Source organism: Oncorhynchus keta, chromosome 12 (genome assembly GCF_023373465.1).
Source record: "Oncorhynchus keta strain PuntledgeMale-10-30-2019 chromosome 12, Oket_V2, whole genome shotgun sequence".
NCBI lineage: Eukaryota > Metazoa > Chordata > Actinopteri > Salmoniformes > Salmonidae > Oncorhynchus > Oncorhynchus keta.
In genome coordinates this window covers 19,015,253-19,032,508 of record NC_068432.1, presented here as the reverse complement: position 1 = coordinate 19,032,508, position 17,256 = coordinate 19,015,253, and the positions used below count along the sequence as shown (strand labels likewise).

The 17,256-nt window shown below is 42.4% G+C and overlaps 1 protein-coding gene across 1 annotated transcript in view; it reads right to left on the bottom strand.

Moving 5' to 3' along the window:
* Nucleotides 1–11,255: 11,255 nt before the first annotated feature.
* The window catches only part of LOC118391072 (protein yippee-like 1), a 34,267-nt gene continuing 28,266 nt past the window's right edge, over nt 11,256–17,256 (bottom strand). The window contains exons 3-5 of the mRNA XM_035782065.2: nt 14,104–14,147; nt 13,868–13,976; nt 11,256–13,189 (exon numbers count right to left, since the gene is read on the bottom strand). Coding sequence (XP_035637958.1) covers nt 13,100–13,189; nt 13,868–13,976; nt 14,104–14,147 — 243 coding nt within the window. The 3' untranslated portion in view covers nt 11,256–13,099. The remainder of the gene's footprint in view (nt 13,190–13,867; nt 13,977–14,103; nt 14,148–17,256) is intronic.

The window sequence follows — 17,256 nt, the reverse complement described above, 5'->3', positions numbered from 1 at the left end:
CTATTTTTCCCTCACTGTCTATTGTAAGAGTCATTGATAAAAGTTATATTCAAGGGGGTTGTAAACTAAAAGCAGGGTTACCATGGTCAGTTTCACTGCCCTCCTCTACCCAGCTGTGGCTCTGGAACTTACAGCCCCCCCCGCCCCCAAACACCATCTGCTACAGAGTGAAGGGTAATAACATAACGACCATCCCCACCCAAGCAGCTACCCCTAGCCTTTGATGGGTCCCCATTCTAACCACTCAACCTTCACTGCCCCCCTCATGTCTGTAAACCATGATAAATGAGTTATTGATATTGGGATAGGGAAACAGGGCTTTTCAATTAATTGTAATCAAATGTATTTATAAAGCCCTTTTTACATCAGCCAATGTCAAAGTACTGTACAGGAACCCAGCCTAAAACCTCAAACAGCAAGCAATGCAGGAGCACGCTGGCTAGGAAAAACTTCCTAGAAAGGTAGGAACTCAGGAAGAAACCATCGAGAGGAACCAGGTAATGTAGTCATTGAAGCAGACACGCCAGTCCAGCTGATAGTCTTTTTGTTATTTTATTTAACTATGCAAGTCAGTTAAGAACAAATTCTTATTTACAATGACGGCCTACCAATTGTGCACCACCCTATGGGACTCCCAATCACGGCCGGTTTTGATACAGCCTAGAATCGAACCAGGGTCTGTAGTGTCGACTAGCACTGAGATGCAGTGTCTTAGACCACTGCGACACTCGGGAAGTAAACTCAGTTGTATGTATATCAATGAAAATGTCATTGATTTGACCCATGCTGTACCAGCCAATGACATCACAAACAGCCTTTGATACAGCCCAGGACAACTGTACTGGCTTTGGGAAGTTGCAGGTGCAAATAAAGGCCAAACCTCCTCCCCCAACCTTCCCTGGAATTAATGCCATGGAAATGGGACAGGCCATTTATGCTGACACACTTGTCCAGCTGGCAGAATGACATCTCAAATCACTGTGTGGTGCACGCACACGTATGCCAGAGGAACAGGGTACATGTGTGCGCACACACAGCAGATGGCCTGAGTGCATCCTGAGCAGACTGATCAGCTTAGTGTCGGCCAGGGCCATTACATGTGAACAGAGTCAACGGTATCTGTCAGTCGTAATTAGACGCATTTATGTCCTGTGGATCCATTCTCCTAAAGTGGGCCAGAGCAGGAGCCAACTGATTAGGTAGAAACTGAGTACCCAATTTAATATTTCAATAGTCATCCACTTACATCAGTCCAGTGACAGCAGTAAGGTTCAGTCATGCGTTTATAAACAGATGTTGATCATATGAAGAGGACTGTATGTCCTTGGTGCATGTTACACAAAAGCAAATGTTGGTCATAATTTGACAGCCTCAACCAAGAAAATAAGCTTCGCTATAAGCAATGATAAAGCATATTGTTAGTCAGGCTTTATGTAAGGTTTAGCATTCAACAAGCCCAAACAGCAGTGGTGTCAAACTCATTCCATGGAGGGCCTAGTGTCTGCAGGTTTGTGGCTTCACCGTACAAAGAAAAGAGACCTAGACAACCAGGTGAGGGGAGTTCTTTACTATTTAGTGACCTTAAGTCATCAATCAAGTACAAGGGAGGAGCGAAAACCCACAGACACTCAGCCCGCCGTGGAATGTGCACAGATAGAAAAAGCCTTTTCCTGTATTTGTTCAGTTTATTACCAGACGCAAAGCATTAGAAACACGTAAACTTCAGTCTGTATGAATAAAGAGTATTCTAAAAATCAGCAGCTCTGTCCACTTATAACGTACTGTGTATTTATATTAAGGGTGTTTGTGGCACTAGCACCCTGTAGCCTACACCTCAGTCCAATCCCTATGGCGTGCAGCTAACAAACTGCCTTATTCAAACTGGTACAGCTATGCGCCACTATATATGAATCAGTACTTTAATGTACTGTGTGATAGCTCACGTGGCAGCCTGATGGGCCTCTTAGTCATGGTTACAGCGTTGAACAATGGCCACCTTTCATGCTTCTTCCCTCCAACCCCTGGCCTTCTTTAAACTCCACGACTGAGAAGCCTGGCACGAGCCAGAAGAGTCACACAAAAACTGTCTTTCACATAAACACGAAAATTGTCACAGCTGAATCAGTCAGTATAATCTGAAACCAATGTAGAGATTACATGTCTAATCCAGGGAGAAAACACTGTGCTAAATCACCGATGGGTTTTGCATTTCCATTTGAATGCCAGAACAAGCAAGGACTTACACATTAGACCTCACATATGCCTACATTTTATTCACACATGACCTGCTATTTTTAGATGAATTGCAGTGAATAACTGACTTTGTATTTGTTTGTACTAATCTAAATAATTGTAAAGTCAGTTATTCACTGCATCAAATCACTGGACATATATTCAGTCTAAGTAGCTGCTTTTCAAAATGCAATTTTCACTTCTGATATGGATTTGTCACTTGTTAACAATACAATTAACTTTCACCTAATCAAACAGCTCAAAATTGAATCAAAATGATGTAGTGCCTACCCTCTTGTAATGAACAGGAGAGACAGAGCTGGTTTCAAGTGCAGGGCACAGCAGGTGTTTATTGCAAAGGACCACAGGAGGAGGCAGGTAGCTGGGTCCAGGGGCAGGCAGACGGTCATACACAGGGGGTCCAAAAGGGTAATAGTACAGGCAGGGAAAAGGCTAGTAATGTAGTCTGGGAGATCAGACAATAGGCATCATTAGTGAGGGAGGTAAAAACTATCATACACAGTCGTAACTCTCAGGACCACCGTGTGTCACAAAACAAACAATACCTCACAGTGATAGGGTGCAAAGAGCTCAACTAAATAGTGTGTGATAATGACATACAGGTGTGTGAACAGGTGATTAGTGTTCAGGTGATTAGGATCTGGAGAGTGAGCTGTGTGCAGGGGATCTTCATGTTTGAGGGTGTGAGTTGGAAGCAGACGTTACACCATTGGGTCAAACCCGGTTGAATCAACATTGTTTCCACGTAATTTCAACCCAACATTTCAATGTGATGACATTGAATCAAGGTGTAAAACTGATTGAATTTGCAAAAAGTCCTCAACCGCACGGAATTTTGTATTTTTTTTTCATTTAAATGTTTACCTAAATCCAATGACGGGTGACATTTTTGATTGATTTCGCCTTGAATTCAACCAAATGTAGATCCAAACTAGACGTGAAACTGACATCTGTGCCTAGTGTATAGATAACATATATTGAAAATGTATCAAATCATATGTGAATGTGGCTGTAAATACTACATCATCATTCTCCATCAGCCAGTGTGCTTCAATAGGACAAAGTGAAAAGATTCACTCCATGTGCTACCGTTTGGAATTATAGTGTAGTGTACAATGCACTGCTGAAATATCTGGGATGTTCAGTACATAACAATATATTCCAATAATTATCTGAATGTCATTGATACACTGTAAGCTGATGAATTTCAAGCAGATATACTGGATTACTGTATCAGTTGGCACGTCACATAAAAGTGATCTTGTACAATGTTGCATGGGGCAGAAATGTTTTTACAATTAGCCAACTGCTTTACAATACACTATTTCTGATGATTTGTCCTAGGTATGTATTGTATAAGAATAATTCAACTGTAAGACTGACATATTTCTCAACATGCTCACAACCTGCCAGTGGATACAAATGATAAAAAAATGTGTGCATGTCAAGTTATAGTCAAATACTGAATGTAAAGTTATATTTACCATCTACTATTCATTCTATTCAGCACTTCAAAAATAACAGTTTTGACATGTGTATCTTGTATCTTTTTGCTATTGGATTTAATGGTAGTTAAAATGACTAAATGGTGACAAAACTAAATATTGTCATTGTCTAAAACATTGAATTTGCATGAACAACTCAGGGGTGAAAGATGTGTGAAACCCCAATGAATGCACAATCAAAGGTTCTGAATTTGAACACAAGATAGGGGATATTACAAGTGTTATCAGTTTAGAGTTTTGTACTTTGTTTTTCAAAATCACCACATACTTGTGAATATAGCACCAACGCGATTGAACAAAAACTGAACAGATGTAGGATCTTAATTTGATCACTATTTTTGTTGCTGAGAATTTTCCGATACTGCAGGAAATGTAGATGAGCTTTGTAATTTACATGAATTCACAGAAAACACTCAACACACGGTTAAATCTCTAATATTAAGAAACTCGCCTGAGTTAGAATACCTCATGATAAGCTGTAGACCATACTATTTACCAAGAGAGTTTTCATCTATATTTTTCGTAACTGTCTATTTCCCACCACAAAATGATGCTGGCACTGATACAGCACTCAACGAGCTGTATTGGGTCAGAAGCAAACAAGAAAATGCTCACCCAGAGGTGGCACTCCTAGTGGCCGGTGACTTTAATGCAGGAAAACTGAAATCCATTTTACCTCATTTTTAACAAGAGGTGAAAAAAATCTCAAGATCACCTTTACTCTACACACAGAGACGCGTACAAAGCTCTCCCTCGCTGACCATAACTCTATCCTCCTGATTCCTGCTTACAAGCAAAAACTCAAAAAGGAAGTACCAGTGACACGATCAATACGGAAGTGGTCTGATAAAGCAGATGCTAAGCTACAGGATTGTTTTGCTACCACAGACTGAAATACAGTGCCTTGCGAAAGTATTCGGCCCCCTTGAACTTTGCGACCTTTTGCCACATTTCAGGCTTCAAACATAAAGATATAAAACTGTATTTTTTTGTGAAGAATCAACAACAAGTGGAACACAATCATGAAGTGGAACAACATTTATTGGATATTTCAAACTTTTTTAACAAATCAAAAACTGAAAAATTGGGCGTGCAAAATTATTCAGCCCCCTTAAGTTAATACTTTGTAGCCCCACCTTTAGCTCGAGCTCAGTGAGGTTGGATGGAGAGCATTTGTGAACAGCAGTTTTCAGTTCTTTTCACAGATTCTCGATTGGATTCAGGTCTGGACTTTGACTTGGCCATTCTAACACCGGGATATGTTTATTTTTGAACCATTCCATTGTAGATTTTACTTTATGTTTTGGATCATTGTCTTGTTGGAAGACAAATCTCCGTCCCAGTCTCAGGTCTTTTGCAGACTCCATCAGGTTTTCTTCCAGAATTGTCCTGTATTTGGCTCCATCCATCTTCCCATCAATTTTAACCATCTTCCCTGTCCCTGCTGAAGAAAAGCAGGCCCAAAACATGATGCTGCCACCACCATGTTTGACAGTGGGGATGGTGTGTTCAGGATGATGAGCTGTGTTGCTTTTACGCCAAACATAACATTTTGCATTGTTGCTAAAAGGTTCCATTTTGGTTTCATCTGACCAGAGCACCTTCTTCCACATGTTTGGTGTGTCTCCCAGGTGGCTTGTGGCAAACTTTAAACAACACTTTTTATGGATATCTTTAAGAAATGGCTTTCTTCTTGCTACTCTTCCATAAAGGCCAGGTTGTGCAATATACAACTGATTGTTGTCCTATGTAGATCTCTGCAGTTTATCCAGAGTGATCATGGGCCTCTTGGCTGCATCTCTGATCAGTCTTCTCCTTGTATGAGCTGAAAGTTTAGAGGGACGGCCAGGTCTTGGTAGATTTGCAGTGGTCTGATACTCCTTCCATTTCAATATTATCGCTTGCACAGTGCTCCTTGGGATGTTTAAAGCTTGGGAAATCTTTTTGTATCCAAATCCGGCTTTAAACTTCTTCACAACAGTATCTCGGACCTGCCTGGTGTGTTCCTTGTTCTTCATGATGCTCTCTGCGCTTTTAACGGACCTCTGAGACTATCACAGTGTAGGTGCATTTATACGGAGACATGATTACACACAGGTGGATTGTATTTATCATCATTAGTCATTTCGGTCAACATTGGATCATTCAGAGATCCTCACTGAACTTCTGGAGAGAGTTTGCTGCACTGAAAGTAAAGGGGCTGAATCATTTTGCACGCCCAATTTTTCAGTTTTTGATTTGTTAAAAAAGTTTGAAATATCCAATAAATGTCGTTCCACTTCATGATTGTGTCCCACTTGTTGTTGATTCTTCACAAAAAAATACAGTTTTATATCTTTATGTTTGAAGCCTGAAATGTGGCAAAAGGTCGCAAAGTTCAAGGGGGCCGAATACTTTCGCAAGGCACTGTATGTTCCGGGATTCATTCGATGGCATTGCAGAGTTTACCACCTCAGTCACCGGCTTCATCAATAAGTGCATTGACGATGTTTCAAGCAGATCACCCTAGTTCCTGTGCACCAAGTTAACCTCTCTAAATGGCTATTGCCCCGTAGCACTCACATCTGTAGGCATTAAATGCTTTGAAAGGCCGGTCATGGCTCCCATCAACACCATCATCCCAGGTCAAATAGCCCTTACTCAGCATGGAGGTGTGTTTTGGGTCATTGTCCTGTTGAAAAACAAATGATAGTCCCACTAAGAGCAAACCAGATGGGATGGCGTATCGCTTCAGAATGCTGGGGTAGCCATGCTGGTTAACTGTGCCTTGAATTCTAAATAAATCACTGACAGTGTCACCAGCAAAGCATCCCATATCATCACACCACCTCCTCCCTGCTTCACGGTGGGAACCAAACATGCAGAGATCCTCCGTTTACCTACTCTGCATCTCACAAAGACATGGCGATTGGAACCAAAAATCTCATATTTGAACTAATCAGACCAAAGGACAGATTTCCACCGGTCTAATGTCCATTGCTCGTGTTTCTTGGCCCAAGAAAATCTCTTCTCCTGATTGGTGTCCTTTAGTAGTGTTTACTTTTCAGCAATTTGACCATAAAGGCCTGATTCTCCTCTGAACAGTTGATGTTTATTTTTAATTTTAATTTAACCTTTATTTAACTAGACAAGTCAGTTAATAACAAATTCTTATTTACAATGACAGCCCACCTATGTTGAGATGTGTCTGTTACTTGAACTCTGTGAAGCATTTATTTGGGCTGCAATCTGAGCTGTAGTTTACTCTGATTAACTTTTCCTCTGCAGCAGAGGTAACTCGGCCTTCCTTTCTTGTGGCGGTCCTCATGAGAGCCAGTTTCATCATATCGCTTGGTGGTTTTTGTAACAGCACTTGAAGAAACTTTCAAAGTTCTTGAAATGTTCCAGATTGACTGACCTTCATGTCTTAAAGTAATGATGGACTGTCATTTCTCTTTGCTTATTTGAGCTGTTCTTGCCATAATATGGACTTGGTCTTTTACCAAGTAGGGCTATCTTCTGTATACCACCCCTACCTTGTCACAACACAACTGCTTGGAACAAACACATTAAGAAGGAAAGAAATTCCACAATATAACTTTTAACAAGGCACACCTGTTAATTGAAATGCATTCCACCTCATGAAGCTGGTTGAGAGAATGCCAAGATTGTGCAAAGCTGTCATCAAGGCAAATGGTGGCTACTTTGAAGACTCTAATATCTAAAATATATTTTCATTTTTCAACACTTTTTTGGTTACTACACGATTCCATATGTGTTATTTCATAGTTCTGATGTCTTCACTATTATCTATCTATCTATGCAGAAAATAGTTCAAATAAATAAAAACCCTGGAATTAATAGGTGTATACACAGTTGAAGTCAGAAGTTTACATACATCTTAGCCAAATACATTTAAACTCAGTTTTTCACAATTCCTGACATTTAATCCCAGTAAAAATTCCCTGTTTTAGGTCAGTTAGGATCAACACTTTATGTTAAGATTGTGAAATGTCAGAATAATAGTAGAGAGAATGATTTACTTCAGCTTTTATTTATTTCATCACATTCCCAGTGGGTCACAAGTTTACATACACTCAATTAGTATTTGGTAGCATTGCCTTTAAATTGTTTTACTTGGGTCAAACGTTTTGGGTAGCCTTCCACAAGCTTCCCAAAATAAGTTGGGTAAATTTTGGCCAATTCCTCCTGACAGAGATGGTGTAACTGAGTCAGGTTTGTAGGCCTCCTTGCTCGCACACACTTTTTCAGTTCTGCCCACAAATTTTCTATGGGATTGAGGTCGGGGCTTTGTGATGGCCACTCCAATACCTTGACTTTGTTGTCCTTAAGCCATTTTGACACAACTTTGGAAGTATGCTTGGGGTCATTGTCCATTTGGAAGACCCATTTGCAACCATTTGCTTCAATATATCCACATAATTTTCCTCCCTCATGATGCCATCTATTTTGTGAAGTGCACCAGTCCCTCCTGCAGCAAAGCACCCCCACAACATGATGCTGCCACCCCCGTGCTTCAGGGTTGGGATGGTGTTCCTCGGCTTGTAAGCCTCCCCCTTTTTCCTCCAAATATAACAATGGTCATTATGGCCAAACAGTTCTATTTTTGTTTCATCAGACCAGGGGAATTTCTCCAAAAAGTAAAATTTTTGCCCCGATGTGCAGTTGCAAACCGTAGTGTGGCTTTTTTATGGTGATTTTGGGGCAGTGGCTTCTTCCTTGCTGAGCGGCCTTTCAGGTTATGTCGATATTGGACTTGTTTTACTGTGGATATAGATACTTTTGTACCTGTTTCCTCCAGCATCTTCACAAGGTCCTTCACAGTTGTTCTGGGATTGATTTGCACTTTTCGCACCAAAGTACGTTACTCTCTAGGAGGCAGAACGTGTCTCCTTCTTGAGTGGTAAGACGGCTGCATGGTCCCATGGTGTTTATACTTGCGTACTATTGTTTGTACAGATAAACATGGTACTTTTAGGCGTTTGGAAATTGCTCCCAAGGATGAACCAGACTTGTGGAGCTCTACCTTATTTTTCTGAGGTCTTGGCTGATTTCTTTTGATTTTCCCACGATGTCAAGCAAAGAGGCACTGAGTTTGAAGGTAGGCCTTGAAATACATCCACAGGTACACCTCCAATTGACTCAAATTATGTCAATTGGCGTATCAGAAGCGTCTAAAGCCATGACATCATTTTCTGGAATTTTCCAAGCTGTTTAAAGGCAGTCAACTTAGTGTATGTAAACTTCTGACCCACTGGAATTGTGATACAGTGAAATATAAGTGAAATAATCTGTCTGTAAACAATTGTTGGAAAAATTACTTGCGTCATACACAAAGTAGATGTCCTAACCGACTTACCAAAACTATAGTTTGTTAGCAAGAAGTTTGTGGAGTGGTTGAAAAGCGAGTTTTAATGACTCCAACCTAAGTGTATGTAAACTTCCAACTTCAACTGTATGTATAATAATGGTGTGTGTAGACAGTATGAACCGTATATGAATAGAAAAGGCATGTACAGCAGTAGTTGTATAGGATGAGCCATTACTAGAATGCACAGCAGTCACTAAGGTGCTGGGTACAGTACAGGGTGGTAGCCGGCTAGTTTCAGTGACTAAGGTTCAGGGCAGGGTACTGAGAGGAGGCCGGCTAGTGGTGACTCGTTAACAGTCTAATGGCCTGGAGAAAGAAGCTGTTTATCAACCTCTCGGTCCCAGCTTTGATGTACCTGTATTGTCTCCTCCTTCTAGAGGCTAGGTTGGATGAGGTCCTTGGTGATCTTCTTGGTCTTCCTGTGAAACCAGATGCTTTAGATGTTCCCCCCATAATGTGTATGGGCTGACCACACCACCCTCTGGACAGCCCTGCTGTTTGCGGATGGTGCAGTTGCCGTACCAGACAGTGATACAGCCCGACAGGATGCTCTCAATGATGCATCTGAAGAAGTGTGTGGGTCTTAGGGGCCAATATTAATTCATTCAGCCTCCTAAGGTTGAAGAGGCACTGTTGCACCTTCTTCACCACACTGTCTGTGTGAAGAGACGATTTCATGTCGTCAGTGATGTGCCACACACACACACACACACACACACACACACACACACACACACACACACACACACACACACACACACACACACACACACACACACACACACACACACACACACACACACACACACACACACACACACACACACACACACACACACAATGTCAAGACCACTCACCATTGCTAATTCAAGATCACACACACCTCTCAACCTCTACTGGGCTGTACTACTGAATTAAAAGTACATCCCACCTAACCCCCATCCCCCAAGAAAATCCCTTTCATACATACGTTCACTCTTTCCAACAAAAAAAACACTCCACACCAATAGGCCCCGCAGACTGGAAAGAGCATGTGGTTTCTGAGGATAGGATCAACAAAAATAGAGCAGCAGCAGCAGCAAGAGAGGTAACTCTGCTCTCAATGTTCATGAAGGAGTCTCATAGAGGAGTACAGTATGTGACAAAGCCAGCACTGTGCATTCATAAGGCCATTGTACATGACTATCTATAGCACATAATGTTATGGCTTTGGGACTAAGAGACTGAAAATGGATCTCAAACTAAATTAAATGTTTGTTGATGTAGTGGTTAGCAGGTGGGGTCTGGCGTTTTAGTAACCCAGTGTCACTGCTGCATAGCTTATTAACGTTAAATACTGTATAAGATAAGTTATATTTTAAGTAGTTCAAGGGATTGTGTATGATTCTAACATTATGGCAACATAATTCATTCCCTCTAATGGGATATTCACATGCAACTCAAACTTTCATGCTTACCTTCCACTGCTTTCAATGCTCTAATCTTGGCTCAAGTACAAGCCATGCATACATATCCCAACAAAGCATTTCTGTCCCTAAACAAACCACTCAAATGAATATATTAGGGAGAGACAACAACCCACAATTTTTCTGTGGCATTGTGCCATGATGCCGAGTACCAGTCAGGGATGACAGGTAACACTAATACCAACCATTCAACCATTCACACTATTGCCCCTGGAACCCAGTTGCTAGGAGACCCTGTCCCACCATCTGCTGCTATGGAGATAGAATGGGAGGCCGGGGCACAATGGAGAGCCCGGTGATGATAACCAGCTGCGGCTAATATCCTCTTCAGACATCCAATGTTCAAAATGTCTAACCGTATCTACTTTTACACATTATGTACCAGCCTTTTGAGTCAGGCAGATGTTGAAACAAATGCTTTTGCTTCATGGGATAATACATGTATGCATGAACAGTTATCGGTTTTGCAGGTTTCTCTGAAATCCATAGTGGTCCAACAGCTGGAAAGTCAAAACATATGTACGATACAATTAACCTGGTTGCCAGATCTGTTTCTGTTTAAGCCAGCTCATTTCTGGTTGTTGTTCATCTCAAAAGCCAAAGTTGTCTCAAGTACAAAACAAGACTGGCAACCAGGTGAGTATAAAACGTACTTTGGCCTTTTTCTTCAGATCAATCAAATAAGAATCTTTATTGAGTCCCATATATTGCCATTAACTTTCCTTCCTTTACAAAAGACACACGAAAAATACATTTTCAAATAGTAAAAAAGTAGGAAATCTAACTGTCCCACAAGGTGTCCCAAGACAGACAGCAGAGCATACATAATCATCAATTGAATAAATAAATAAAACATTGAATATGGCTATTTACATGGTGTAATACAGTTTATCGTTATATAATAATAATGCATAATGCTTATGTTCATAGTGAATATACAGGTATTAACATTGTAATTGTCTCAACCAAACAATGCATTATCTCACAGAGAAAGCCCAGGGTTCGACAGTGGCTCTGGGCCAATCACAATCTTTCATTCTGCAACTTCCTGATACAAGCAATCTAGGCAGGTCCATTGTTTGGTTAATGTATTGTTGATGGGAGAGCCTTTGGTTGTTGTGCTGGGATGTGTGACACCCTCTGATTGGGTATTTCCACTGTCAGTCACAGTCTGTTGATTTCAATTGGTTCTCCTGTTCCAGACTGTAGAAAGTTAATTTTAACTGTTGGTATTTTCTCTAATCTCGTAAAATCAGCAAAACAAATAAGCGAGGAGGCAGTGGAGGAGGCAGAACCAGGTAAACAGAGAAATACCAGTTCACAAACATGAATCTGTGAAGCTCCAGAATTAGCTATAGAAATAGATCTAGAATCAGGTAACCCTCTCCATATCTTCACCTCAACCACTAGGGGGGAAACACAACACTAACTTTAGATCAGTGTCGAGACACAAGGCACTCCACTTGCCTCATTTCATCATCAGTTTGCATCACCGTTATAATGCCAGCTTTGAGCATTATTTTGAAACCGAAAAGAGCTAAGGGTGCCGTCTCTTTTCCAAGGTGACATGAAAACCTCTTGCACTCCGCCACTGTTCATTGTACACATCACCATTACTGAAACATTTACAGAGGGTGGTAACAGCACACTCAGAAAGGCAAAAGGACGACAACTTGAGTGACACCTCATTTTTAAGATTGCTACCATTGATTGGAATTGAGGGGTGAGGGAGGAACTAAAACGCTGCTACCTTTGAACAAAGGGAGTAGAAGGGGAGATTGTCCCCAAACACCAAATAAATTCATAAATAAATCAATACCTTAAACTCATGCTCGAATAAATAAAAAACAAATAACAGCAAAATATGTATTTTTCCAGATGAACAGTCATGCAGTTTTCTGACAATCAGTTTCAATCCCTCAAAAGGAGTTTTGGACGATTTCAGGCTACAATAAGTCTGGTGATTCTGGTTGATTGGTTGGGTGGTTTGTGTCTTCCATGTGTGTGTGAAGGTGGAAGGATCCACATAGGGTAGTGAGGGTGATCGTAGGTTAAAAAAAACAACAACAACAACCTCATTGTAGTGTTGGTGGGTCTTGGGGGAACACCCTTGTCTGTCCAGTACGATGTTCATCGTCCATCTCATTCACCCCCCAGATAGACCATTACCTATGACCTATAACACTTAGCCTGTGGTCTCCTGTCCACCCTGAGGCCTGGGACAAGCATCAACGTGCAGTGTGAATACAAACATGTCTCTGAGCCACTGTGTGTGTGCGTGTGTGCAGTTCTGTATATTCTGTACACTGGAAATGATTTATCATTCTTGTAAACACACAAGCACAAACACGCCCTTACACCTATGTATTGTGGGGGTACATGAACTGCATGTCAGGTGGATAGGGTCACGTGGATGAGCTAGCAGTAATCCTTATTGGTGAGTCCAACACTGAGCTGTGCCCTACAGCTAAGCCACGCCTCTCCAACACTCTAGGTCTGCCCACTCAGTCCCAGCCATTGTCCTTGATCATGTGGGCCAGTTCGATAATGAACTTCCCCTCCTTGTACTTCTGACTGCTCTCAAAGGCATGCTCCTGCGGAGATTGGGGGGGGATACAGTGGGGGTAGAAATAAGAGAGGGAGAAGAGGATAGAAAGAGATAGAGAGAGAGACAGGGACCGAGAATGGGAAGGAGGGGAGAGAGACAGTCACAAACATTAGTGAACGGATGAAACAAGCATTTTCATGAATGTAAACAGTGCCTTGATGTTTTCTATCTGGGGTAATCTCTCTTGTTGTTCTATATGTAATCTCAGTGTGAGTGATTGTGTATGTGTGCGCGCGAGAGTCAGTAAGTGAAATTGAATTGTGTGTGTGTGTATTTGAGTGTGTGAGTGATTGTGTGTGGGAGAGTGCAATAATGTGTTTCTGTGCTGATTATCCCCCCATTGATAAGTGTACTAGGTCAGCAGCAGCACCTTTGGCAGTGTGACAGTGCGGGAACATCAGGCCTCGTGGATGATATTAATAATAATATCACACAGATGGCAGCGCCATAAAACACCACAAGGCCGCGTACCGTCCGGGTTACTCTCCCTGACCTCCACCCAAGCACGCACTCACACACGCACACACACCTTAACCCACATAGTTAGCCACAAAGCAGAGTCAGGGACCCCAGCAATGTGGAGCATTTATGTCTATAGTTGTGTTATACACCTATATGTATACAGAACTGTTTGTAGGGGATTCCTATGTAATTAGCTACTCACGTATTTCCAGCCCAGTGTGGTTTTACAGTTTTCACAGTAAATATCAGCAACCGCATGAAGCCCTGTCAACAGAACCCTCTCTTCTGCTAGTCCACACCCCACGTTCACCCTGAGAGGGGGGGGGGGAATAATGTTATAAATGGAAAGAAAGGCAAAGAAAAGAAAGAATGAGAAATAGAGAAAGAGGGGGTGTCAGAGTAGCGATGAAGTGATAAAATACGTGCTCAGGTACTTACACTGAGTTGAACAGGTACGCTCGGCCTTGACTTCCTTGGAAAGACTGGACGAGAAAGAGAGAGAACAGGATGAGAAAAGCCATACATTACTATCACAGGAGTAGACATTTAGAATGGTTGGTTGTTTTTTTTATTTATTTGTCTTACACAGCTTCAAAGCAGACAGATGGCATAGCACGTTCCTAAAACAAAGGTATCCCATTCTCTATCCCACTCAGAAAAGATTGTTTATATGTTCATTATTGTTAACTCAAGCACAGATAAGTAACTTTTTTCAAATTTGGCACACAGAAACATGAGGCCATGAGTAACTTGGTCAAAAAGATTGGCGCTGCCATAAATAGTCTCACTTAAACCCTAATATTTTTTTCTTTATCAATCTACACAAAATACCCCATAATGATGAAGTGAAGAAAGGTTTTCAGATTTTTTGGCAAAAAAACTGAAATACCTTATCTACATAAGCATTCAGACCCTTTGCTATGAGACTCGATTGTGCTCAGGTGCATCCTGTTTCCATTGATCATCCTTGAGATGTTTCTACAACTTGATTGGAGTCCACCCGTGGTAAATGTAATTGATTGGACATGATATGGAAAGGCACACACCTGTCTATATAAGGTCCCACAGTTGACAGTGCTCGTCAGAGCAAAAACCAAGCCATGAGGTCGAAGGAATTGTCCGTAGAGCTCCGAGCATCTCTTGCATCGAGGCACATATCTGGGGAAGGGCACCAAAACATTTCTGCAGCCTTGAAGGTCCCCAAGAACACAGTGGCCTCCATCATTCTTAAATGGAAGAAGTTTGGAACCACCAAGACTCTTCCTAGAGCTGGCTGCCCTGCCAAACTTAGCAATCGGGGAGAACGGCCTTTGTCAGGGAGGTGACCAAGAACCCGATTGTCACTCTGACAGAACTCCAGAGATACTCTGTGGAGATGGGAGAATCTTCCAGAAAGGCAACCATCTCTGCAGCTCTCCACCAATCAGGCCTTTATGGTAGTGGCCAGATGGAAGCCACTCCTCAGTATAAGGCGCGACAGCCCGCTCGGAGTTTGCCAAAAGGCACTTAAAGGACTCTCCGACCATAAGAAACAAGATTCTCTGGTCTGATGAAGCCAAGATTGATCTCTTTGGCCTGAATGCCAAGTGTCAGGCCTGGAGGAAACCAGGCACCGCTCATCACCTGGCCAATCCCATCCCTACGGTGAAGCATGGTGGTGGAAGCATCATGCGGTGGGGATGTTTTTTAGCAGCAGGGACTGGGAGACTAGTCAGGATCGAGGGAAAGATGACTGGAGAAAAGTACAGAGAGATCCTTGATGAAAACCCACTCCACAGCTCTCAGGACCTCAGGCTGGGGTGAAGGTTCACCTTCCAACAGGACAACGACCCTAAGCACACTGCCAAGACAACATAGGAGTCACTTAGGGACAAGTCTCAGAATGTCCTTGAGTAGCCTAGCCAGAGCCCGGACTTGAACCCGATCAAACATCTCTGGAGAGACCTGAAAATAGCTGTGCAGAGAAGCTCCCCATCCAACCTGACAGAGATTGAGAGGATCTGCAGAGAATAATGGGAGAAACTCTCCAAATACAAGTGTGCCAAGCTTGTAGCATCATACCCAAGCAGCTACATCTGGTAAGACAAGGGGCGGGGGGGGGCGTATTTGTCAATAACTACTGGTGCGCGATGTCTAATATTAAAGAAGTCTCGAGGCATTGCTCGCCTATGGTAGAATACCTCATGATAAGCTGTAGCCCACACTTTCTACCAAGAGAGTTCTCATCTATATTATTCGTAGCCGTCTATTTACCATCACAAACTAACACTGGCACTAAGACTGCACTCAACGAGCTGTATAAGGCCATAAGCAAACAAGAAAATGCTCATCCAGAAGAGGCACTCCTAGTTACCAGGGACTTTAATGCAGGCAAACTTAAATCCGTTCTACATAATTTCTACCAGCATGTGATATGTGCAACCAGAGGAAAAACAAGATCAAGATCACCTTTACTCAACACACAGAGACGCATACAAAGCTCTCTCTCGCCCTCCATTTGTCAAATCTGACCATAATTCTATCCTCCAGATTCAGGCTTACAAGCCAAAACTAAAGCAGGAAGTAACAGTGACTCGCTCAATACAGGAAGTGGTCAGATGACGCAGATGCTACGCTACAGGACTGTTTTGCTAGCACAGACTGGAATATGTTCATCCAATTGCATTGAGGAGTATATTACCTCAGTCACCGGATTCATCAATAAATGCATCGATGACATCACCCCCACATTGACCATACGTACATTTTCCAACCAGAAGCCCTGGATTACAGGCAACAACCGCACCGAAGGCTTGAGTTGTCGCTTTTCACTAATCCGGACGCTTATAAGAAATTCCGCTATGCCCTCAGATGAACCATCAAACAGGCAAAACGTTGATACAGGACTTAGATTGAATCCTACTACACCGGCTCTGATGCTCGTCGGATGTGGCAGGGCTTGAAAAATATTACGGACTACAAAGGGGAACCCAGCCACAAGCTGCCCAGTAACACAAGCCTTACCAGACGAGCTAAATGCCTTTTATGCTCGCTTCGAGTCAAACAACACTGAAGCATGCATGAGAGCCGTAGCCAATGTGAGCAAGACCTTTAATCAGGTTAACATTCACAAAGCCGAGGGGCCAGACGGATTACCAGGACATGTACTCAAAGCATGCGCGGTCCAACTGGCAAGTGTCGTCACTGACATTTTCAACCTCTCCCTGACCGAGTCTGTAATACCTACATGTTTCAAACAGACCAACATAGTCCCTGTGCCCAAGAAAGTGAAGGTAACCTGCCTAAATTATTACCACCCCATAGCACTCACGTCAGTAGCCATGAAGTGCATTGAAAGGCTGGTCATGGCTCACATCAACACCATAATGCCGGAAGCCCTAGACCCACTCCAATTCGCATAACAGATCCACAGATGACACAATCTCAATCACACTCCACAGATGCCCTTTCCCATCTGGACAAAAGGAACACCTATATGAGAATGCCATTCATTGACCACAGCTCAGCATTCAGCACCATGGTGCCCACAAAGCTCATCACTAAGCTAAGGACCCTGGGACTAAACACCTCCCTCTGCAACTGGATCCTGAT